Source organism: Callorhinus ursinus, unplaced genomic scaffold (genome assembly GCF_003265705.2).
Source record: "Callorhinus ursinus isolate GAN/ISIS: 27379988/994484 unplaced genomic scaffold, GSC_fseal_2.0 scaffold13, whole genome shotgun sequence".
NCBI classification, from domain to species: domain Eukaryota; kingdom Metazoa; phylum Chordata; class Mammalia; order Carnivora; family Otariidae; genus Callorhinus; species Callorhinus ursinus.
The window spans coordinates 49,458,434-49,483,863 of record NW_027397075.1 but is presented as its reverse complement, the minus strand read 5'-3'; the positions used below and the strand labels follow the sequence as shown (position 1 = coordinate 49,483,863).

Sequence of the window (25,430 nt, the reverse complement as noted above, 5' to 3'; positions counted from 1 at the left end):
GCATGCCCTACCCCACCCCAAGCTCCCAGAATCTAATTAGGAACAGTAGATGGTCGCTAGAAACAACAAGAATAGGATTCGAGTAGTTCTAGTGTAACTACTCCATGGGTGACATGGCATTGGTCAAAGCTCAAATTTTCCCACAGAAGCACCCCTAATAGCAGAGCCAAGGGAACACTCACTTTGAGGGCTCCTGTTTTACCTTAAATGTTCAGATGAATTCTGCAATCTATGATTTAGCACTTTGTTTTTATAGAACATGATATTAAGTTATTATTAGGGGAAAAAGTTGCTGCGTTTATCCCGTGGGCTCAAGAAGACCCACACACCTGTGCATGTCCCTGAAATACTGAGTCTAGTTTTGTTTTGTGCTTTCTCCTCTTTATGTGTTGAGGTTATTATTTTGGTACATTAAAATTCACCAATTTTATTTTATTTTTAAAAAGATTTTATTTATTTATTTGACAGAGAGAGAGATAAAGAACACAAGCAGGTGGAGCAGCAGAGGGTGAGGGAGAAGCAGGCTCTCTGCTAAGCAGAGAGCCTGACCTGGGGCTCCATCCCAGGACCTTGGGATCATGACCTGAGTGGAAGGCAGACACTTCACAGACTGAGCCACCCATGTGCCCCAAATTCACCAATTTTAAATGTACAGTTTAACTTTGGTAATTGCATATAAGATATAACCACCGCCACCATCAAGATCTGGAACGATCACACCACCTTAAAAAGTTTTTCCATCCCCCTTTGTCCAAGTGCAGTTTTGAGACACTTAATTCAGTATTATGGCATTCTCTAACATTGACTCTGGGTGATTTGGGGAAAGTCACTTTCCTTCTCTGGATGAGTTTCAGCTCTTGTAACATGACGAATGTAGGAGACTTATTTCTAGGGGCTCTTCCATTACTTTCAGGAAATGAGGGGGGGTGAGGGCGGGTATCTCAGCCTGTGTCCCCGTTCTTGATACAGCACACATAGGTGGCCGACCCTAGTGGGTAAAAGCTTGTGGTCGCATCAAACAAAATTTCCCATCCTCTCTTGTTAGTTTGTAAGGTTTTCCTTTTTTCTTTCTTTTCTTTTTCCTTTTCTTTTTTAATGTGCAATGTTTTCTAAGCATCAGTTTCCTGCTCTGCAATATTGGGCATATGAACAGGACCTCTTTGTGTGTGCACTGCTGTGACAATGAAGTGAGATGTGCTGGTACCCTTAAATATTGGTTGGTATTTTTATTATAGCACAACATAAACTCAGGGCATTCAACCAACTCCGCTACCACCCGTTTAAGGGGAGGATTCCCATAGACCCAAAAGGAAGCACAAAGTAAGCCCACCCATCTAAGCACCCGGGCAGCCCCAAGCCTGCCCGCCCACGTTCTCGACCTCAGAGAACCAAAAGGCACGCGTGCATGCGCTTCCAAAGAGCTTCACTAGAGGGGCACCTGGGTGGCTCAGTCAGTTAAGCGTCCGCCTTCGGCTCAGGTCATGATCCCAGGGTTCTGGGATCTGAGCCCCCGTTGGGCTTCCCCGCTCAGCGGGGAGTCTGCTTCTCCCTCTCCCTCTGCTGCTCCCCCTGCTTGTGTTTTCTCCGTGTGTCTCTCTCTGTCGAATAAATAAATTTAAAAATCTTAAAAAAAAAAAAAAAAAAAGAGCTTCACTAGAGGGCAGAATCGAGACCAGGAAGTTCTAACGCCTGTGGTACAGCTATGACGTAAAACGGCTCTGCTTTCTGGCAACCTGCTTCCGCCGTAAAGCGCCGTGGGCGACCCCGCTTGTGGGAGCTGACGAGACAGCTGCTTGGTGGGAAACGCGTCTCTTGAAGGTGGGCGACTTTGACATTTTTGCTATGGGCAAACGCAGGAGCCGCAGCCAGAGCCAGCTGCTCACCACCCTGACTAAGAAGCAGAAGAAGCATCTTCGGGATTTCGGCGAGGAGCATCCCTTCTATGACAAGTATGGAGGGGCAGTGCCGGGGCCAGCGGTGCCCGTGGCTTTTCCCAACTTGGGCCCGCCGGTCTCCCTGGGCATCGGGGCAGGGCTGCTCCCCACTCTTCCCGCGCTCGGCTTGGGGGGGGGGTGCCGGTGGCATCCCACCCGAGATGGGGTTTTTCGTGGGTCCTCCTGCTTTTGTTGAGCCCTTAGCTTTAAGTTAGACCGCACGCCCCCTGTGGGGGTGGGGTGCTGGTTTTTGCACCGTCAGAGGTTTTCTAAGATTGTTTTTGGTTTTTTGTGTGTTTTTAAAGAATTGTCTCGGCCCTCAGACATCGCTGTTCTATCCAGTTACAATGAGGAAACCAGTGTATCGGTAATTGTGGGCTCCTCTCGAAGTGTCCAAACTCTCAGCTAGGGTCTTAGTGCTCACCCGCCACTCCACTTTGGGCCGCTTCATCAGCAATTAGGGGCATTATAATTAAGAAATGTGCTAGAAAAGGTCTTTTATTTGCTAAAGTGATACTTCTTTCCGATGAGAGCCAGTTAAGTCTGTCATGTGACCTTGTTAAACTTTTAATTTGTCAGTTATTATCAGTTTGTTAGGTTCTTAAAATCCCTGTCCAGGTGCATATGTGGCTTTTACATGACTATACTTATGATGTATTTATAATAGTATACTGTACTTTTTTCCTTTAAAGTTATCATTAGACTTTTTACTAATTGCTACATGCTAGTAGAGTTTAACATTACCTGTTTCTTCTCAGGGTTTCTGGAAAGGAGGCAAAACCACAGATTTATCAACTGGTAATGCTTTATGCCTTTTTTTTTATAGTAGTTGGTTCTCGGTTGTTTAAGATTGTATATAATGATAATAAAGCCTGGCTACATTTCCACTCCTTTCGATTTTAGATGTAACCTATTATTTTAGTAATATTGCTTAGTGTTGAATGCAGATGTCTGTTATAATGCCATTGTGATAACTAGTATGGTAGCCAGAGTTTGAAACTCTCCTGAGAGACTAGCCTATTAGAACCTGTCAAGGAGGCTTACCAGAGGGCTCCTGGTGAATCCTAAAGGAGTATCTTGTTTACTTAACATAAAAGGAGCCACAAACTGAACAAAGGTCCTAACTCATTACAACAAACTGAAAAAACCAATACATTCTTTTGTTGTATTGCAATTTTCTATTGCTCCTTTCAGCATGCCAAATATCTGACACATAGATTAGATCTCCTTATAATCTAAAGCTCTGTTTTTAGTCCACTTTCTTCCCATATAGAACATAAGCAGTTCAAAGAAGATGAAAAGATTCTAAAATCATAGCTAGACTAGGTTTTTTGGGTTTTGGGTTTTGTTTTGTTTTGTTTTTTTGAGAGAGAGAAAGAGCACATGCATGCATGGGGTAGGGAGGGGGAGAGAGAATTTTAAGCAGGCTCAACACCGAGCACAGAGCCCAAAGTGGGGCTGGATCCCATGACACTGAGATCATGACCTGAGCCAAAATCAAGAGTCAGACACTTAACTGACTGAGCCACTCAAGCATCCCACTAGACTAGCTTTTTAAAATAACTTGGTTGCTGTGCATCATTGAATAGATAAGATTGCATATTTACAGAAAAGCTAATTTTTATTTATGCAAGTCGGAACCAGTTATATTTTTGGCCTAATGATAATCGTAAGGTAGAAATAAGAATAATATTTTTGTTTTAAAATTTCCCTTTTTCCAGGGCGCCTGGGTGGCTCAGTCGGTTAAGTGTCTGTCTTTGGCTCAGGTCATGATCCCGGGGTCCTGGAATCAAGCCCCATGTAGGGCTCCCTGCCCAGTGGGGAGTCTGCTTCTCCCTCTCCCCCTCCCACCACACATGCTCTCTCTTTCTCTCTCAAATAAATAAAATCTTTAAAAAGAAATAAAATAAAATTTCCCATTTTTCCTTTTAGTCAGAGAGTTCAGATACTTCAGGTTCTGAAAGTGAAGCAGAGAGTGAACCAGAACAAGTTTCTGGGTACCACAAACTACTTGCCACATTAAGGAATGCTCCAGAAGAAGATGAGGAGGAGGAAGATGAAGAGGAAGAAGACAGTGCCGTAGATGAGGCGGAAATAAACAGTGAAGATGGTGATAGTGACGTCAGTGTGGAGAAAGAGACAACAGGAGAGTTTACCAAAGTGCAGGAGAGTAAGTGTCTCTGGTGTGTGGGCTCATCATCTTCGTCAGGACAGATTGCCCCATGAGCACAGTGCCTTGTACTGTGTGAGTTGGATGAAAGCACATGGATCCAAAGCAGAGACTCTTAACCTTGTTGATTCAGTGATATCTTTGAGAATCTGTGAAAACACAGGACCCTATGGCCAGAAAAATGCAGAAGTAATATTTTTGCTTATGATTTCCAGGACTTCATCAGTCCTAGGTAAAGATCCCTTGATTCAGAGGAAAGAGAACATAATGCTGTTTTTGACAGTCTCAAAGAGATCACTGGCCTATCCTTAGAGAAACCAAGTTTAATGGAAGACAGACAAAATATACAAAAATTTTCAACAGCAGATTTGTATGGAATAGCTAGCTATAAGGCTTGAAGAGATTCCAGCTGGTTGCACATTGTCAGAGTAAATGAGGGGGCTTCAGAGAACAGGTGAGATTGAAAGCTTAAAGGAACTATATCTCAGACTTCTAGGTGAATTTTTTCTTTTAACTTTAAAACTAACTTTATGGAGGTATGATTTACATGCAATAAAGTGTACCCGTTTTAAGTATACAATTAAATGAGTTTGACACATACATCTATGTTATTATCACTGAAATCAAGATTGAGAACATTTCCAATACTGCCAGAACGTGTCTTCCTGTCCTTCTGTAGTCAGTTTCCCTTCTCTGGCATGAGGCAACCACTGACCTGCTTTCTTTCACTAAAGATTAGTTTTGTCTGTTCTAGAAATTCATATAAATGGAAGCATACAGTATGTATCCTTTTGTGTCTGGCTTCTTTGGCTCCTCACGTTTTTTGTGACTGATCCATGTTGTTCATGTATTAGTAATTCATGACTTTGTATTGCTGGATTTGTATATCTCATTGTCAATATGTCTGAGTAACTTTTTATATCATACTGTAATGCCTGTTTTCCTTGCAGCTGTTTTTTCTCTATAAGGTGTCATACATCATTCTCAGTATTTTAATTCATCAGTTTTACAGGGATAAAAGTTCATTGCCTCAGACTTAGGGTTTGTTTTGTTTTGTTTGTTTTTTATTTCCTGTTTTGGATTTTTAGAAGTGAAAAGTTTGTGCTTTTTTTTATTATAAAAGTAGTATATACTTACCATAAAAATTTAAGAGGGTAGTGTAGTTAACCTGTATCTCCACCACCTTGGGATGAACACCTTTAACATTTTATATAACCTTCCATTACTCTTTATGGATATATGTGTGAGTAAAAGTGTGTGTGTGTATGTGTGTGTGCATAATGGGCTCATACACTTCTGTAACTTACTTTTTTCTTTAATAGTATACCACAGATCTTTTCCATGTGAGTAATCATGGATTCATATTAGCTTCTTTTTTTTTTCTTTTTTTAAAGATTTTATTTGTTTATTTGACAGAGAGAGACATAGCGAGAGAGGGAACACAAGGAGGGGGAGTGGGAGGGGGAGAAGCAGGCTTCCCACGGAGCAGGGAGCCTGATGTGGGGCTCGATCCAAGGACCCTGGGATCATGACCTGAGCCAAAGGCAGACGTTTAATGACTGAGCCACCCAGGCGCCCTCAAATTAGCTTCTTAATTACATGGTATTTCATTGTACATGATATGTGGTAATTTAATTAGTACTCCATTGATAGAAAAGGATGAAATCAATTTTTCCAGTTATTTCTTGTCATAATCATTAGTGCTGCTTTGAACATCCTTACATGTACATCTTAGTGTACTTTGTCTAGTTATCATCTTAAAATAAGTTTCTAGAAGTGGAAGTGGGTCAACCATCAGGCTTAATTTTGAAACTTGTCTTCCACCTGAATTTGCTTAAAAGTAAATAATAGTAATAAACTTCAGTGTTGATTTAGGCTAAGGAATTAAATTTTATTTGTCCATAGAAGTATAATTACATTTATGCATAAATAATTTTACAAAATGTTTCTCAAAATCACAGGTACGGTTTTACCAGCTGACCCTGAAGGAAAAGGTGGGGATGGGCTGCTTGGCACATCACAAGAATCCCTTGAGGAGTTTACAGATGCAAAACACGAGTCACTCTTCAGCCTGGAAACCAATTTTCTTGAAGAGGAAAGTGGAAGCACATGTTCTCTGAAAGTATCACAAGGTCAGAGCAGTGTGTGTTCGCATTCACCAGGTGCTTAGTATGGGGGCTTGTGCACTAATACGTGTTAAATCTCCTATTACTGGAATGAGCAGCAATAGAAACAGTTTAGAACGTATATCTAGAACTGGGCAGAAATACTTCTCAGAACTATTTTGTGGTTTTCAGTGGTTAGGCTGTGCTGGGAGTCAGGAGGCTATTTAGTAAGACAGATGGCCTAAGAGTGATAGTAGGGAAGGCCAGTTCCGCAAACTTCGTATTTCCACAGTTGGGGTTAGGGGAAGACTTCTGATTTTCTCCCAAAAAAGGGAAGGAAGAGAAAGGAGAAAAATATTTTGTATTTTTCTTTCTACCCTTCACTTGCTCTTTGTTATTGGAGTAGGAATTTCCAGATTTGTAAGACTCAGGATTGGCTAATTTCATTGGTCCTCATTACCACGGAGCACCTTCGAAGCCAAAAAGCGCCATTCTGTCTCCAATCTCTCTCAGCCTCTTGGTCATGCCTCTGTCCCAGTGGCAGTGACTTGGACAAGGCCTGCCTCTGTATGGTAGGTGTAGGCAGGTCTCTGCTCTCTCAGATCCACTTTCTCAGCCTGTACCTAGAGGCCAAGTCAGGTTGGTCTCATTCTGTATTCTGACTGCCATTTTTGGCCTCGTTGCCCTTCTTCAACCCAGCTCTACCATTTTTTTATTTTTTTTAAGATTTTATTTACTTATTTGACAGAGACAGCGAGAGAGGGAACACAAGCAGGGGGAGTGGGAGAGGGAGAAGCAGGCCTCCCTCCTGCTGAGCAGGGAGCCTGATGCGGGGCTCGATCCCAGGATCCTGGGACCATGACCTGAGCTGAAGGCAGATGCTTAACAACTGAGCCACTCAGGCGCCCCCACCCAGCTCTACCATTAATGAAGCTGAAATTTTAATTCTTACTTGACTCATTTGGTTCTGTTGGCTATTGTGCTGGAGAAAGAGAAGTAGCAGGTAGAATTTGGGCACTAACTCCATTCCAAACCATAAAAACTTTAATAACCTTGGAGGAGGGGCGCCTGGGCGGCTCAGTTGGTTAAGCGTCTGATTGTTGATTTCTGCTTAGGTCATGATCACAGGTTGTGTGAGCCTGTTGCGGGCTCTGCTGCTGGGCATGGAGCCTGCTTAAGATTCTCTCCTTCTTTGCCCCTCCCCACCACTCAACGCGCACTCTCTCCCTCCCTCCCCCTCTAAAAAATAAAAACCATGGAGGAGACATTACTTGATTATCCTAAAATTCCTCTGGTGGTTTTGCCTGTACAGATTTATCAGCACCTAGAATTCTTATGTCCATTGTTCACTCTTAGGTGTTTAGTACAAAGTGCACTGCATTTGAGGTTTTACCATTTGGATCGTTGCATAGGCCATTTAACTTTTCTCTGCTTCTTAATGATGGGACTGGAAGGGAGGGTTGGGTGGCCAGCTCAGAGGACTGAAAATAACCCCGAGTATAGGTACTACCATTTGGTTCATTAGTTCACCCCAGTTGAGTATTGAGCATTTCTGTGTGTCCTGCAGTACAAGAGAAATCAGGCATGGAACCTGCGACTGTCAGGGATCTTACAGTGTTGCGGTGGGTGGGTGGGGGCAGGTTGGGGTACTGTCTGGAGGATCCGAGGATAGCCTCTTAGTGGAACCAGCACTGCGCCTGGCAGAGTAGGCTGTAGGGAAATATTTATTGTGAGTCAGGAGATAACGCTAATCTGATAGTATTTGGACATACAAAAATGAGGTGAAGGGAAGGATAGAATTTTTAATTGAAGGAAGGAAATCCACAGAGGCAGAAGAATTTGAGGGCCATATAATTCAAAAATTATATTGGAGATGTAGATTGGAGGTGTACATCCTAGAGTGCCCCAAATTTCAGACTGAGAAGTTTCTTCAAGGGTTTTGAGCTGAGAAGTAATGTGATTAGAGAAATGCTTTAGGAAAAAGAACCTGTTAGAAACTTTTGAGCTGGGAGAGAGGATGGGGAAAGTAGATGGGAGAAAGGATGAGTTAACATTGTGAAAAGAGTGTGCCATTTAGAGGGAAGACCAAAAAATGCCTGCTGTTTCCTCCCAAGTTATCTGACATTCTTGATTTCTGAATTAGATCCATTTCTACAACATGTGAACAAAGAACTGAAGGAAAAAGAAATTCAGGCTGTTGCCACAAATCTCAAAACTACTCATCAGCTAAAAGTAAGTATTGCTTGGTCATCCCCGTCACAAACGAAGTGAAGCTCCAAGTAAAGCAAGGGTCTTGGGTTTCGGCAGTCTCCTTGAATGTATGATAGGCACCAGTGGTAGTTGAGTTGATAGGGGAGATAGCACATAGGAAGGCTGGAAGAGCCTCGTGGGGCACAGGTGTAGCCAGGAGAGGCCCTGGGAAACTGGAGTGTGGGAGCCAGGGAAGAATGGCTTCAAAGACAGGCACACCAGGGTTTAGACCAGCGTCTGAGAGGTGCTGTTACAGGACCCAAGGCAAGTTAATCTACCTTTTTTTTTTTTTTATCTTGTTCTCATCTCTTAGAGGGGGGCAGTAATGCTTACCTCAAAATGAAGTAATTTAGTTTACTGACTGATACATAGAAAGTATTGAGTAAAACAGTAGCTACTGCTGCTGTTGGTTTGTTTGAAATACCTGAGATAGGTTCACAACTAAGTTACTCAGATGTGGAACAGTTTTTGCTTCTTTGTGTTTTTTGTTTTTTACCAGTGGATGCTGTTTTTAAGAGTTGGTCATCCTTTTTTAATTGAAATTTTTATTAAAATAATAATTATAGCTGCATTTTAAAGAAATAACACAAAGACATCCCTTATGCCCTTTGCCCAGTTTCCCCCAGTGGTAGCATCTTGGTGAAACCATGCTACAGTATCGGGGCCAGGAAATTGACATTGACACACCCTTCTGTCTTACTCAGCTTTCATCAGTTTTGCTCCTTCTCTTTTGTGTGTGTGTTTAGTTCTGTACTGTTTTATCAGGTGGAGGTTCCCCTTATTCACCCCAAAGTCATAATTCCCTGGAGATCCACCCCCAGTTCTTGGGGCATATCAATAATCCATTTCTTTTTATTGCTGAGATCATCCTTTTTTTTTTTACCCCCTTGAGATCAGCAGTTTTGTTACAATGCAAAAATTCCCAAATTGGTATTTCACAAAAATATAGTGTATGATTTTAATAGCTATATCTTAAAAAAAATGTATTCCATGCCCAAGTAAATTTGGAAAACTTGAGGTTAAATACGGGAGAATAGAGCTCTTGTCATAGGACTCATCAGAACCTTTTGTATCTAATATACATTGTGACTCTCCCTGAGGGGGATTAGCTTTTGTGATGTTTACCAAAGTTATTTGACCATGGAGCCCTTTTTTTTCCTAGAATAAATTTTGATTTCCTAGAACATATTCCACAGAATAATTTGGGACACACTGACATAGTGAAGAGCTCAGGCTGTAGTCAGAAACCTTGGGCTCAAGCTCTCAGCTCTGTTCTCTCCTGGATCACGTTTGTCTGAATCCTATAATCTCTCTGAACCTCTGCTTTCCTAAACTGTAAGATGAGCATTATAGTGTCCACCTTGCAGGTTGTTGGTGAGAATTAAATGAGGTGATCTGGCAAATCAGAGAGAGTTTGGTAAATTAGAAATTACTGTGTGAACACAATGTATTATAATGAATTTCTAACTTATGTCTTGATCTGTCTTTTCCCTAGTGGCCCATATTGGGCCAACTTGTCTTTTCATCCAAGTTTCAGAAGTTGGAGACATTTAAACCCTCAAAGGACATTGATTTAAAGTCGCTTCATCTCCAGAAGCCTCTGGAATCCACCTGGACCAAGACCAACAGCCAGTTCCTTTCTGGTCTCCCAAAATCAAGTGGCCCCTTCACATCCCTCCAGAAAGAGCTCTTCTTAATTATGAATTCTTACCGGGACCTCTTCTACCCAGAAAGGACTGCCCTGAAGAATGGGGAGGAGATCCGCCATGTGTACTGCCTACATGTAATAAATCATGTCCTCAAAGCCAATGCCCAGGTGCTTGGTAACAATAGCAGATGCCGCAGCCAGAAACTTGGGGTGGGTGACGATGATGACTTCAGAGACCAAGGGCTAACAAGGCCCAAGGTAAGTGGCAGCAGGAGAGCTTTGTCCTCCAGAAGGAGGCTGCAAGTCACTGCCATATAGGTGCCTGGCACTTGGCCGTACTCAGGTATTTTAATGATACGAATACTGGAATAATGAATGAGTCCAAGAGCGAGCATGTTAGATGGGCCAAGTAGTGCCAGAACAGTGCCGCAGACAACTCAGTGGACTGTTTCTAACCGTGGATTTAATTGGAAATTCATGAGTCAGAGGTACCTCTGTGATAATTCTCTTTAAAGATAACCCTGAACATACATAAATGATAACTCCATTATAAATCTCTTTTTTTTGATTCTCAGAAATGAATGGAACCTTAGGAAGCCTTTTATCCAATCCCTAAATATTACAGCTATGGACAGACACCCAGATTCGTAGAGGGCCTTGCTAAAGAGCCCCCGGGAAGGAGTAGCAGAGATGGAATTAGAGCCAAGGATTCTCTTTACTGAGCCACACCCATAAGTAAACCTTGGAAAACAGAAATTCCTATTTTTCCATTGTATAGTTACTATTGCTTAAAGTGATGATTACATTTATTTGGGCTTGTAAGCCTAAGTTCCAGTGGGTTTAGAGCTTTGGTAGAAAATGTCTTTTAATTGGGCCCACGTTATTCATGTTATGTGGCTTCATCTTGTGTCGTCCATTCCCCATTCCCCCTAAGCCTGTATCCCTCCATATTGAAGAAGTCTTATCTTTTTAGATTGTTTCACTGAGTTTCATAGGATTCTAGGGTTTTGTACTCATGTGGCTCTTAGACATTTCTTGGTCCAGCCCCCTATGTGATAGCTGGGGAACCCGAAGCCTAGATACTTCGTGTTGTAGCTGGGACAGTAACTTGGCCCTCTTCAGTCATGGGCACTCAGTGCTGCACTGTACTAGGCTGACTCACTGCACCCCTCCAGCTGTGCTGGTTCCCTTTCTGGAAAACTGTCTCAGCGTCTTGAACGTAATTTTAGAGTTATAGAAAAGAATGAGTCAGATTACCCATGAAGCACATTTAGAATTTGATGAATTATGGGATCTGACAGAGGTTTTTTACATTGTTGATATTTACAGAAGGGTAGTTAGAAATTTATCATTGTTAAGCATATTCTATTTTCATTTTCACCAGTTGTAACTTTAAGCATTTTTGGAAATGTTTGGAAAACTGAGTCCTGCATTTCCCATTGAGATATGATCTTATTTCAGAAATGTTTTCTCATCATTTCTGAAAAGTGTACTAGGGAACATAATAGAAAAGTAGTGATGCACTAATCCTTTCTTTACCAGCTTTATTTGTTCTCTACTTATTATATACCTAATTCATTTATTTTATTTTTAAAATTTTTTTCCTAATTCATTTATTTTTTCAGCATATATTTATTCCTTGGGGCTTATGCATAAAAATACTGTACTAAGTTCTGTGGGAGACAGAAATGAGAGTAACATTCCTTGTATGTTTATATTGGATTTTTGCTAGTGGACACCTGTTAAAGGCATTGACCTAATCCTGAAAGATATTTCCACATTCTGGTTGAGAATTGCCTCCCGTAGGCCATGAGATTAAAGTTCATAGGACACAGTGCTGTTGAGTACAGAAATTGCTATACGGTAGATATGAGAGGTGCTCAGCTTCTAGTACCGAGCCAGGTCCTTTGCAAAGGGGGTGACCGAGATACGAGCCCTTCCAGGGCCTGCCGCTCTACAGAGGGTTCTTAAGCTCCATGTCCTCAGCAGGCTGCCCTGCAACGGCTGGTCCTTCCCCCTGTGCCACCAAGGCTGCCATGGCTTCCTCCACAGGTGCTGATAGTGGTGCCCTTCCGGGAAGCTGCTCTGCGAGTGGTACAGCTCTTCATCAGCCTCCTTGAGGGTGACAGTAAGAAGAAAATAATTGTGAGCAACAAAAAGAGGTTTAAGGGAGAGTATGGCTCAGATCCTGAGGAAAGACCACCCAACCTGAAGAGGCCTGAGGATTACGAAGCTGTGTTTGTCGGTAACATCGATGACCACTTTCGGATCGGTAATTCCCTCTTGTCAGAAGTCAAACCCTGAGGGCCCTATGGTGTGAGGTTCACATGGCCGGAGGCTAAGAAGCCTGGAATTAGGCATTCTCTCAGTGGGGTGAAATGTCCTCCTACCAGGACCGGGGTGCATTTGAGACATGTCTGCCAGGGGAGAGAGTCTTGCTTGGGTAACGGGGTGGAGCACCTCTGAAGCTGTATGTAAAGATACATGCACATTTATGGCAGAAATGTCTCGGCACACCCATAGCTAGTACTTGCTGCTACAGGGGGAGTTGGAAGTGACAGGGGCTGAGTGGGTCACTCTGGGGAGGCTGAATAAGCTGAGTGTCTATGCATAATGGTAGACCTCCCTCCCACTGGCCATGTAGAGTGCCTACCCCAGAAGTATCTCCACTCACAACTTACCGACTGCCACTGAACTTGTCACATCTTTCCTTGTCTCTCATTCAACTCCCGTATACTTGGTTGGTTGTATATTGATAGAGTAAAATTCTTGGGAAAACGTCTTTTAGTCACATAAGCTCATTTGAAAAACATTTACTAAGCATCTTTTGTGTGCCAGCTACTGCTAAGAAGCTGAAGATATAGAAATAAAAGTTATGCTTCCTGCTGTTAAGGAAATCTGGCCTAATGGGAAAATAGTACAGAATGATAAGTGCTGATCAGAGGATGCAGTGGATATTCTGGGAGCGTTTAAAGCAATTTCTGTACTCAAAACAGGGATAGGATAGTTAGGGAATGCATCCTAGTGGAGTTGCCATTTATAGAAAGTTGAGACCTGATTAAGATTTAGTCTGTTACAAAGAGCAGTGGTCAGAGTGGAGGAAAAGTGTTCACACAGGGAACTGAACATGCAGAGGCATCAGGGTGAATACGTCGAGCATGACCTAAGGTGTACATAGGCTTCAGTGTGGCTGGAGTGTCAGGTGTGGGGACGAGAGAGTAGGTGTTTAGTTTTAAACATTGTGCAGGTGTCCTGCAAGCTGCTGATATGTCAGTTTTGGGCTCAGGAAAGAGATGTGGACTGGAAATACAGATCTTTGTGGAGGTGGTGTTACAGCCATCGTTAGTGAATAAATTTACCGATTTATTACCCATAAACTTATATAGGGTGTAAGTAGAACTTAGAGCCGAACCAGGGACTTGTGGAAGAGCTGTTTGGATCTGGAAAGGTAGGTATGGGCCGGCCAGGTCAGGGATAGAAGCAGAAATGAATGTTAAAGAAATGGAAACCACCAGTGAGGAAAAGAACATTTCGAGGAGGATGTGCTCAATATACTGCTTTATGTGTTTGTGAGTGTCCTTGAATTGGTGACCTTGGCAAGAGTCCTTTCAGTGGAGTCCTGAGTTCAGGCCAGATTGCAGTGCACTGAGGAGTGAGTGGGGAGACCACTCTGGAAAAGTTTGAGCCAAAAGGAAGAGAATGAGAGCTAGACAGGACCATAGAGGCAAGGGGAGGATGATTATTTTAGGAAGGAAAACAACTGGAGCACGGTCACGTGCTAAGGGGAAAGATGTGAAGGTACAGCATGCACGGTGAGTGGTTGGAAGCTAATGGCTTGGTGGGAACTAATGAATGGCTGTGTACTTGGCTGTTTTGTGTAGGAGTGGCAATACTTCAGAGAAGCATCCGACTCTATGCCCCCTTTTACTCCTCCGACATCCTCATTGCCTCCCCATTGGGCTTGAGGACCATCATTGGTGCAGAAGGAGAGAAGAAGAGAGATTTTGACTTTTTGTCTTCCATTGAGCTTCTCATCATTGATCAAGCTGACATTTACCTGATGCAGAACTGGGAGCATGTCCTGGTAATGGCGGTCATTCACATTTAGAATGACAACATTCACATTTAGAGAGAGAAGAAGCTCAGTAATTTAAGTCTTGAAGGGTTATTTAAGTCCAAATGAGTACTCAGTTTGGGAATGGAAATATTTCACATTTTCCAATTTGAAAAAGCCTTTTATCTCCTCTTCTACCCATAGGTTGGCAATAATTATGCAGAGAAGTAAAAATTTTTACCAGTATTTTCAAATCTCCAGAAAAGATTTCTTCCCCTTTAAGGTCACCTATGCTAATAGACCACTTTAGTGTGGCTGGTTGGTAGATTGGTTCCTCCTGACCAGGAATGTCTTTACCTAATATAATTCCTCCTACAGTTTATGCTCATTTTCTTTTGTTTGGCCTTCAGTGGAAATGGGAAAACATTGCTCAAGATTTCTTAATGTATGATCTTGTCTTACAGAGAAATGTAGGATGTCCTTATCCTCCTACTATATAGCTTGTGGCTGTAATTTTTTCCTCCTTCCCCACATACTCTGCAGTGTTGTCCATTTTAGGATTGGACAAATTGCTTTGGAACAGTCCTTATCACAGAACCATAGGTTTGTTTTTTTAAGGCATTTGAGAACTCACTTCTACAGTCCCAGGGCTTGTAGGGACCCAGGAAGAATTGGGGCAAATATGGGGGATACTTTAATTCGTAAAGTATGGAATACATTTATAGTACTCATTATCCTTTAATATATATTTCAAAGTGAAAATATAATTAAAATAGAAAAGGCATGTTGATGGTTGAGTCATATTCTGTAATTTGAGGGAAAGGCATGTATAGTGGCTCTGGGGATATCCTGTTTTGAGAACCAGGTCACTGAAGAACAACAGCTCTATTTTCCATGTCATTTCCTTTCTTATCCAAGTCTGGGACTGAGGAACCACTAGAGTGACCGGGGTGGCATTTCAGAAGTTCCTTTCAAAGGAATATTCTTGGAGGTACTATTTTGATTCTTTCTGAAAGGTCCAAGAGGTAGCCATTTTTAGGTTACCTTCCTGTCGGGGGTGTTCACCTAAGTGGGCAATTCACACCCATCTGAGCCTTGATTTTTCTGGTGGAATTTGGAATTTGGCTGTACATACTCCATGGGGTTAGTAAGATGACAGACTTGTAAAATGCTTAGCAATGCCCAACAGGTATATCCTCAATAAAAATTAATACTAGTGTTATTTCTGCTCAAAGCATTTGATGAACCATATGAATCTACTGCCTTTGGATTCTCATGGGGTGGACTTCTCTCGAGTAAGGATGTGGAACCTCAATAATTGGTCCAAGTACTATCGCCAGACCCTGCTTTTTGGGGCCCTACAGGATGCCCAGATCAACTCCGTGTTCAACAAGTACTGCGTCAATCTGCAAGGCCAGGTGGGCTCCTCCTCATTTCTGTGGATCTTCATGAAGCATTGTGTACTGTTCGGGTCATGAGGCTTAAGGCGAGGATGGCTCACTTCCTAATGTTCTCATTGACTCCTGGCAGGTGGCTGTGAGGAACGTCCCAATGACAGGCTCCATCAGCCATGTCCTGGTGCAGCTTCCACATGTCTTCCAGAGGATGGAAGCTGAAAACCTAGCTTCGGTGATTGATGCCAGGTACCTATCCCTCCCTAGTCCCTAGTCCCTGGGGATCACAGAGAGGGATTTAGCTTCAGGATATGGATTTAGAATTGGATTCTGTGTTGATTTTACTGACTACTGTTTACCAAATGATAGGAGATCATTGAACCCGGTCGTCACTGACAGAGGAGGAGACTGAGGCCCAGAGAGGTCCTAGTTCTCCTAGCTAGTTAGTGGCAGCATTGGTACTGTAAGTCAGGGATTCTTCCCATGAGATTGTGGCATTTCTTAATTACATTACACTGCTTAATGCTGCTAAGTGTTCCATGCCAACAACTTAATTATAAGCCCTTCAGGGCAAGAACTAATGCCCAGAAGCAAACACTGCAACCTTTAAATAATCAACTGTAAGCTCTTCACCTTTTGCCTCCTGCAAATACAAAGGTTCCAGTATTTCTAATTCTCTCTGCATTTTCCCTGTCTCTTCATTGTGTTTCATCGGGAGACCCATGGTAGGAGAAAGATGCTTTGCGTATGAGAGGTGTTCAGTAATTATTTGTTGATTAATTGACCACAGAATGAATGAATGAATGAATGAATGAATGGTGTGCTTATCTACTTCTAGAATAATTCTCTGGGATACACTGACATCACATCTGGTTTTTTACAGTGAATTGAGTTAGCACTTTTTTTTTTTTTTATCCTTACATAATCTCTTTGTGATGATGTAAACCAGATTGGCCTCTTTGAGGGAGGTAGAAGGAGACTGTGACTTGCCCAGGGTAACCCAGTTAGTGGTGACATTGTGGGCCAATCTCTAAATCATTGACTTTGCCCTTTGCTTTTTCAAATCAGGTTTAACTTTTTTGTGAACAAGATTTTGCCTCAGTATCGTGATGCCGTCATGTCTCACACGCTCATCTATGTCCCCTCCTACTTTGACTTTGTGCGCCTCCGGAATTACTTCAAGAAGGAAGAACTGAATTTCACCCACATCTGCGAGTACACCCAGAAGTCTGGTATCTCCAGGGCCAGACACTTCTTCCTTCAAGGAGAGAAACAGTTCTTGCTCCTCACAGAGCGCTTCCATTTCTACAAAAGGTAAAGTAGTGCTGGGTTTAGAGTGTCCTCTCAGGAGGGGAAGATGCAGTGCAAATTATGGCCTGCTTCTGAGTGTGTGGCAGTCTTTGCAGTGCTATAAGGTCCTCTTTCACTTTACTTTCTGTGGAGAAGCCAGAGGGTTTTGGAACTCTTCTTGGTTGGTTGGTCTCTTCCCAAAATGGGTATTGTTGGAAAAGGTAGAGACAAGTGAGTGACTGTAGTGTAATCTGTGTGCAGATCTGGAGTGGGTTCACACTTGGAATACTTCCTGTAGTTGTGGTTGTACACCTCAAGAAAGACATTACTCAGTTGAACACTTTGAGGTAGCACAACTGAAGTGAATCTCGGAAGGAGAGGGAACTGTCATGGAAGCACAGACAAAATAGCAGAGGCTATGTGGTCTGTGGAATTGGAGGCTGAGCACACGGTCAGTGTCCAGAGAGTTAAGGTGTGTTTTGAGGAGGTGCACACACACTTCCTCACAAGGAGACCAGGACTGAGGGGCCCTTTGTTTGTGGGAGGCAAAAGGGGAGGGACTTAGAGTTGATTATTTAGTGATTTCAGTATTTGCTTAGCTTCCCCATTATGTGATTTTTGACAAATTGTATTTGCTTTTTAGAAAAAATTCTAATTAGAGCGTTAGTAATATTGAGCCTTCTGTTACTATTTGCAGCCACTTGTGCCCCCAGAAGTCAGGTATTTTATTGTTTTGCCAAGTCTGTCTCTGCTGTCAAATGAAAAAGCCCTTTTTAAACCCTTATCTATAGAGAGATGGAAATTGCATCCTATTATCTTTTCCTTCCTGATGTGCAATAATGTTCAGTGAATTGATGTTTTTGCCTTTACTGTTTAACTCTCAGTCATATATACTACTGAGGGGCACGTTTTCTCAGAGAACCCCAAACACAGAAGCCGGAATCTTTCAGGCTTTGGAGCATATTCGATGATGCATGTTGGCATTGCTTTGCCTTTTAGTTTATGCTTATGTTAGGATGTGCTCCACAGACATGCTCTTGTTACCAAGATGGGGAGGGAGGAATCCAGCAGCCTGCCATAGCAGAGGAGGCTGACATGACATGACCTCTTTGGGTATTCTGCTGACTGGGTGATCTGAGAATGGAGAGATGAGAAATGGCTGCACTTGTGTTCCCTGGGCTCCCTTTTTGGCCATCTACACAGGGCTGCTTGGCCAAAGAGTATTAATGCCTGCTTGTTGGCATCATTATTTGCTTTGTTCCAGTAAGTTGTTGTTTTCATTCATGTTGGAAAGTGATATTTTGGGGGAGTTTGCACTCAGCAGGTCTTAAGAGCCCTTCGTTTTCCATTATCTTGACACATGAAAGCAAGCCTTTTAAGTGAAGTGGATGGATTGGAAAACGTCCCAGTGTGATTGTTTATAGCAAGTATGAATTAGGCTGGGATGAAGACTGTTCTCAAAGAGCAGCTTTTCAAGGAGAGGGCATGATGTCTCAAGTAGGCATGACAGTCCCCTGTCTTACACCACTGTATTTACCAAACTCTTTTGCCCCCAAATCACAATAAAGACAAACCTAGCATGTATCACTTACTTTATACCCTGGGCCAGGTTAATTGGTATATTCTGTGTTTAAGATGAATAGAAATAATGTGCTTCAGTGTTCTGCGACTGCTAATTATCTCAAGGTTTCCAACTATAGATTTTTTTGCTTGAGAGGTCACCAAGGTGATGAGAGGTGCTTTTATCTGCAATGCTTTTGTGATTTGATTTGACCTTGGGAGAGGTACATGTATGTTAAACTTTAGTATCCAACTCTGAAATTCGTTATTTATATTCTCTGTGGAAGTAGGCAGTGTTAGAAATACCACTGCTCATTTGCAAGCTGGCAAAATATTTTCAACCTGAAGATTAGTCGTGTTTTGTGGGTTTGGGGGATGAAACCAGTAGAATTAGGATTGGACAGGCCTTTGGTCATGATGGCCTGCCTGAGGATGGGATGCTTCACAGCTCTTTCCCTGAGCATGTCGCTGGGTTGCTACAGCAGGAGGATTCTCAACCAGGGTGCAAGTCAGAAACTCTGGAGGTGGGATTTATGGGGTTGGGAAAGGCTGCTGGTGTGTTCCTGAGTACCCCCGGCCCTACATGAGAATCCCAGTTCTGAAAGTAGCAGACCATCTTTATAGACAGTGTGGAGGAGCTAGCCTTTCACATCAGCTGTAGGTGCCTCCTTTATCTTTCACAGTTGGCAGGTGAGCTAGACCTCTGGCATGTCCTTTGTCCTTAGTTTAAGGACATCCAGTACACACATATACACACACACACACAGACTTTTTTTTTTTAAAGATACTAAATTGGGATCACACTGTACTTACGGGATTTTTTTTCTTTTGTATGTTTTAAGTGCTTATTGAAAAACAATTTTAATATGTTAACAATTTGGCATACATATGTGTATATCATAGGTCCATTTTTAAGTTGGTATATATAGCTCTGTCACATCCTCCCTTCCCCCAACTTTTTATTTGGAAAGATTTCATTTCAAAGGAAATTGTAAGACTAATAGTGAACATCTATAACTCCTTGGACTTCACCAGCTTTTAGCATTTTGCCACATTTGCATTCACCCCTGTTCTCTTTCTTTCCTTCTCTCTGTCCATTCACATGTTATTTTTCCTCCTGTGAAGCATTTGTAAATAAACTGCAGGAGGCTTAATGATGCTAAACCCCTAACTCTTTCAGCGTGTAGTTCCTAACTTTTATCTAACCACAATACCATTATCATACCACTTGTTATTACTACAGTAATATCATCTGATATATAGTCTGTATTCAGATTTTCCTAGTTGTCCCTACATTGACCATTATAGAGTTTCATCCCCTAATCCAGGATTCAGTTAAGAATCATACATTACGTTTGGTTAATGTTTCTTTAGTCTATCTTAGTAGTTCTCAGCTGGGGGCAGTTTTCCTGGAGACATTTTTGGTTGTCAAGACTAGAGCGTTATTCTAGTAATCTAGTGGTTTTAATGGGTTGAGGTGAGGATGCTTCTAGATATCCTGGAGTGCACAGGATAGCCCCACAACAGAGAATTATCTGGCTCAATATGTCATTAATGCCAAGGTTAAGAAACCTTGACCTAGAATAATTCTCTTGCTTTTTTTTTTTTTTAATGAATTCAGTCCAGTTTCCTTTAGAATGTTCCAGAGTCTGGATTGTCTAATTATTTTTTTTTTATTATTTAGATTAGTGGTTCCCAAACTTTGCTGTACATTAGAATCCCCTTGGGGAGCTTTTAAAGATCCAAATACCCAGGTCATATCCCAATGCCAATTAAATCCCTGTGTCTGGGGCTGGGGACGAAGCATGGATACTTCATACATGCAAACAGGTGATTCAAAGTACAGCCAAGTTGGGAATCACTGACTTAAATATCTTTGGTAAGAACTCTACATAGAGAATATTATATACTTTCCACTGCATCTTGTCACATAATGTCAGTTTATATCATATTTGGAGATGCTAAATGTAATCATTTGGTCAAGGTGGGTCTGCTAGGGCGCCTGGGTGGCTCAAGTCACTAAGCGTCTGCCTTCAGCTCAGGTCATGATCCCAGGGTCCTGGGGTTGAGCCCCACATTGGGCTCCCTGCTTGGCGGCAAGCCTGCTTCTCCCTCTCCCACTCTCCCTGCTTGTGTTCCCTCTCTCGCTGTGTCTCTCTGTGTCAAATAAATAACTAAAATCTTAAAAAAAAAAAAAAAATTGGGTCTTCTAGATCTCTCCATTGTAAAGGTACCTTTTCTATTTAATTAATAAGTAATCTATGAGGTGTATTGCATCCTTTTTTAATGGCTACATAGTGTCATGTTGTATGGATATATAATTAGCCCAGTTTCCTTTTAATGGTATATAGATTTTTTAAAAAATTGTTCTATTATATGCAACAGGGCCAAGAACATCCATATGCATAGTTGATGGCATAGTTGCTTACTTATTTCATTAGGATAAATGTGGAGAGGAAAACCTGTTAGCTCAAAGTCTGTACACAATGAGAAATTTATTATACATTGTTGCTTATTTGCTCTCTACTATCTTCCCTATATCTTGTCTCCCCCTCCCCAAAATACACACACCTGATAATTTGTACTCCATTGGCCTATTTCTGCAAAACCCCACTTGTTGCCAGTGACTTGATAGCCAAAATGGTACATCAGTGTTTTAATGTCTTGTTCTTGCATTTTTGTTTTTTTATAATTGTCTGTTGAATGTAGAGGGTGAGATGAGTAGTACTTACACCCAGGCACACCTCTTACTCTGTCAGGCCACTAGTGTTGGAGTTGTGAATCTAGTCAGGATTTGGTTATTTTTGTGGCTAATCTTCCACTCTTCACAGACTTCAAATTCTCTAGCACACAGTGGCTTAGTGTGGGGCCTGGGGTGCCAGAGGGTCTTTTCTGTGTCCTGATTGTCTCTCTGCTTTCACCAAGCCCTGTTCTCCTGTGCCGGGGTAGGGGGTCTCTCCCCACTCTAGCCCCTCCCCCAGTAGCAGGCTGTTCTTGCTTGTTACTCCCTGTGAGGCTTGAGGTAGGGTTGGGGTTCTCTTGGTGCAGCTTGGTTTTAGGCAAGCCCTGTTCGTTCTGGGCTGTGGAGGTGGGGCCTTCTCAGCATTCCTGTAGCACACTCCATGGCAGCCGAACCCTACCTGGTATCTGTAAGGGGTCTTGGCAGGAAAGAGTTTCCTGCTTCTCCCACGGTGGTGGCAGACCTCTGCTTATGTCAGTGCAGGATCTTGGGCTGAGTGGATTTCGTGCTCTTTCCCCAGGGACAGTCTGCTGTTGCTTTCTACTCGGTATAAGTCTTGTGATGGGGAAGGGTGGGGTGGGGTTTTACTGCTCCCAGATGACTTGCTTTATTTACCCCCCCCCCCCAACAGTTGACCTTTGCCCCTCTCTCATCAATTTCAGAGTTTTGCTTCATATAGATAGGGGTCTGGGAAGTGAGTGGTTTCACCAAAGGGGTCCCTCTCAGGTCTTCTGCCTTGCCTCCCATCTTTCTCCAGGACTCCCAAAGGAGGCCTGTGGAAAAGAATTCGTGAGTGAGTGTGAGCTAAAGGAGCACCCACAAATCTCAGGGATTCTGAACTGTCACATAGGCCCACACTTGCCCTTTAAGAATTTGTTAAAAGTGTAGCTGTTTTCTTGCTACCCACTTTCTTGGCAGCTGCCGTCTTCCTCCTGTGCTCCTTCAAGAGTGAAGTAGTTCTTGTTTCCTGTCTCTCTGCAAAGGGCTTTGTCACTTCAGAGTTCAGTCAGTGGTGGGCTGGCTCTTGAGATCTGGTTGTGTGTCTCTTCCCAACTCCTGAGCTCAGTAACATGACATTGGTAGCTTGAAATTGTCCATGGTGGGAATATTTACACCACAGAAATTGGCAGTTGCTTCAAATCAGCACCCACTCTTCCTCAGTGAGAAGCAGTTATTAAGCATACACCAGCGCACCATTGAATCACCTCACTTGGTTGCCTTGTGACATCAGCTGTCTAGGCCCAAGAAAAGGAATGCTTTTGTAAGTTATCTGGCTTTTTCTTGGTATTGTGGAAGCAGTATTCTCTTGAGTTTACTGTATACTAAGCAGAAGAAGAACTCTATGTTTATTTTTGTTTATTTTGATAACTAGTGAGGTAGAACAGTTTCTTCAAGTCATTAGCCATTAGAATTTCTTCTTTATGATAAGGTTAAGGGTGAACCAAGTAGTGGATTGCAGTTATAGTTTGGAAGACGAGGATTGTTACAGAGGTCAGGATGATCCATGAGATAAGAAGACAAGGAAAGCTTATTCTCTGTGAATAAAATAAAATTCCCAAGGGAGTCTAACATCAGCAGTATAGGAGAGAGCTTTAATAGGAAAAATCAGAACCTTGTCAACTATAAAATCTTTTGTTATGGGGCCCCAGAGGGAATAATTGACCTCGACCCGAACCATACGGTGAGTCCCTAGGGTCTTCACCCCCCACCACCACTGTGTCACACAGCAGCAGGGAAAGAAGTGCATACGCTGTTGAAATTAATTGCTTTTCCATAATGCTTAATGGGTCCTCAGGCAGGATTTTGTAAATGGATGAACTTGGGACATCTGCCATGGAGGTAGCATGTCTACAGAGTGACAAGAAAAGATTGATGGGAACGCATTTACAGTTTATGCAGTTTATCTCGTACACTGGGTCTGACCTCCTCTCCATTGTAGAACATTCTGTTTTGCCCGATTATATTAAGGGTAATGTTAAGTTGTTAAGTGTTTGCTTTTTAAGTTTTCTGTGACAGATCTTCAGTCCTAGTCTACCTCAGTCTACCCAGAGTAGACTCAAGAAATGATAAAATTTATTTTATCATGATCTTAAGCCAAACATTAGGAATTCCAACGTGTTGTCACAAAATAAGTCCTTCCAACCCAAGTTAAAATAACCTTTCGTCTGTTGGTTGTGTGTGTGTTACCCTCCTCCTTGGGCGTGCAGCGGCAGGAGTGAGCTCTGCCCCTGTCAGACTTTTAGGTAGCTTTTCCATACATTTTCTCAAGTAGATATAGCCTCTCTTTCCCCTTCTAATAGGTATACCATTAAAGGGATCAGGAACCTGATTTTCTATGAACTGCCAACGTACCCACACTTCTACAGTGAAGTCTGTAACATGCTGAGCGCCACCAGCAGAGGAGGGGAAGCCACCTGGACTTGCACTGTCCTCTACTCCAAGTATGATGCCCAGAGGCTGGCTGCTGTGGTTGGTGTGGAGTGTGCTGCACAGATGCTACAGTCCAAGAAGAATGTCCACCTCTTCATCACTGGAGAGAGATGAGAATTTGTTGGGCAGGGAATGGTGTTGGCGGGATACATAATGCTTGCTTCTGTGCCCTTGGACCCAGGTCTGATCACTTATATGAGAGAAGGACTGCTACAAGGAAGGAGCACCAGGCAGCATCATACTGGATAATTCTTTTCAGGTCATGTGTCCCTGAAAAGTTAAATGTAAACCAGATTTGGTCACGTCTTTCAGAGGTTAGGAGGGAGCTGATAGAATTCCGAGAGGTTAACGTGTCTACAGAGGGAAAAACTTCTACTTGAAACTCTTTGTAAGCCATAAATTCTTTTATTGTTATTTTATTCTCTAATTTATTACGCTTGGTAAATTCTTTCAGATTTGCCTATTTCTGTTTGATGCTTTCTTAAAGTAAGGCATATGTGTCATTGCTTGAGAACTGGTTATGAGAAATTGGAATACTTCTTGCTGCTGAATATCATAATTTTGGATCACAGGTTTTGCAAAAACTATTACTTTTCTCCAGCCAAACTTTTTTTAAACCTTAAACATTCTATTTTTATTCAACCTAGAAGAGTACATTCACTGATCTTTCTTTAATTCATAATAGTAAATGTTTTATTTAAAATTTACACTTAAAATCACATTATTTAAAATAACATAATCTCTGCTCTGTTTCAAGAATTTTGTGAAACTCTTAGTGTTGAAATAGCCATCTTTAATATCACTGTCTTCATTATTACTGTAGTCATTTTGTAAGTCGTATAACAGCTAAAATGACAGGAAAGTTGCACTTTTAAAAACATTTTTATCTTAAAATATTCCCATAAAAATTACAAGTACCGAACCTAAACCATTTGAGAATAAGTTGCTAACATGATGGGCCTTATCACTCATAAAAGTTACCCCTGAATTTAGTGTGTATTGCCTATAAACAAGGACCTGTTTCTGTGTAACCAAAAAAAAAATATCAAATCTAGACATTGCCATTCATACCTATTGCCATCTAATCCTCGTACCCTATTTGCCAGATGTCCCAGTAATGTCCCCTATAGCAAAAGGATACAGTTTAGAATTACATACTGCCTTTAATTGTCACATCTCTGTAGTGTCCTTTATTCTGGAAGAGTACCCCAGCTTTTCACTGGCCTTCTTGACTTTGACACTTTTGCAGATATCAGGTTGTTTATTTTTGGATAATGTTTCCCTTTGATAGGTTTAGTTTACGCATCGTTGGCGGGAACACTGATGTACTGCTGTGTCCTCCTCACTGCATCTCCTCAGGTGGCACATACTCTCCCCTTGCCCCAACACTGATGATGCTAACTGACCACTGGTTTTTCTTTTGTTTTTGCTTAATTTTTTTTTAAAGGTTTTATTTTTAAGTAATCTCTACATCCAGTGTGGGACTCGAACTCACAGCCCCAATATCAAGAGGCGCACATTCTACTGACCGAGCCAGTCACTTGTTTAAGGCAGTGTTTTGCCAGGCTTTTCCAGTACGGAGTTCCTCTTTTCCTCTTTATTAATTTATGTCAGTATGGACTTGTAGTTTCACCTTCTATTCAGTGGATTATAATCCATTACAATTGGTGTGGACATGTATACACACACAGCATCTAAATTTTATTTCTGGATCCATGTACTGAAAACCATGAATTCACACCACACCTCTGATTCCAGTCTGACATCAAGGATACCTTCTAGTTTTCTCCCTCTCTGTAGTTGTAACTCCTCAGATAGTGAGACATGTGGCTCCCATTATCCTCAATGGAACAAC

At 42.1% G+C, this 25,430-nt stretch overlaps 1 protein-coding gene across 1 annotated transcript; it reads left to right on the top strand.

Moving 5' to 3' along the window:
* Positions 1 to 1,699: 1,699 nt before the first annotated feature.
* On the top strand, positions 1,700 to 24,028 carry UTP25 (UTP25 small subunit processome component). The gene is made up of 12 exons (XM_025877917.2): positions 1,700 to 1,949; positions 2,693 to 2,732; positions 3,867 to 4,104; positions 6,066 to 6,236; positions 8,353 to 8,441; positions 9,955 to 10,365; positions 12,160 to 12,379; positions 13,989 to 14,191; positions 15,397 to 15,579; positions 15,692 to 15,804; positions 16,624 to 16,869; positions 23,446 to 24,028. The coding sequence occupies exons 1-12, from the start codon at positions 1,843 to 1,845 to the stop codon at positions 23,687 to 23,689; spliced, it is 2,265 nt and encodes a 754-aa protein (XP_025733702.1). The 5' UTR covers positions 1,700 to 1,842; the 3' UTR covers positions 23,690 to 24,028.
* The last annotated feature ends 1,402 nt before the right edge of the window (positions 24,029 to 25,430 follow it).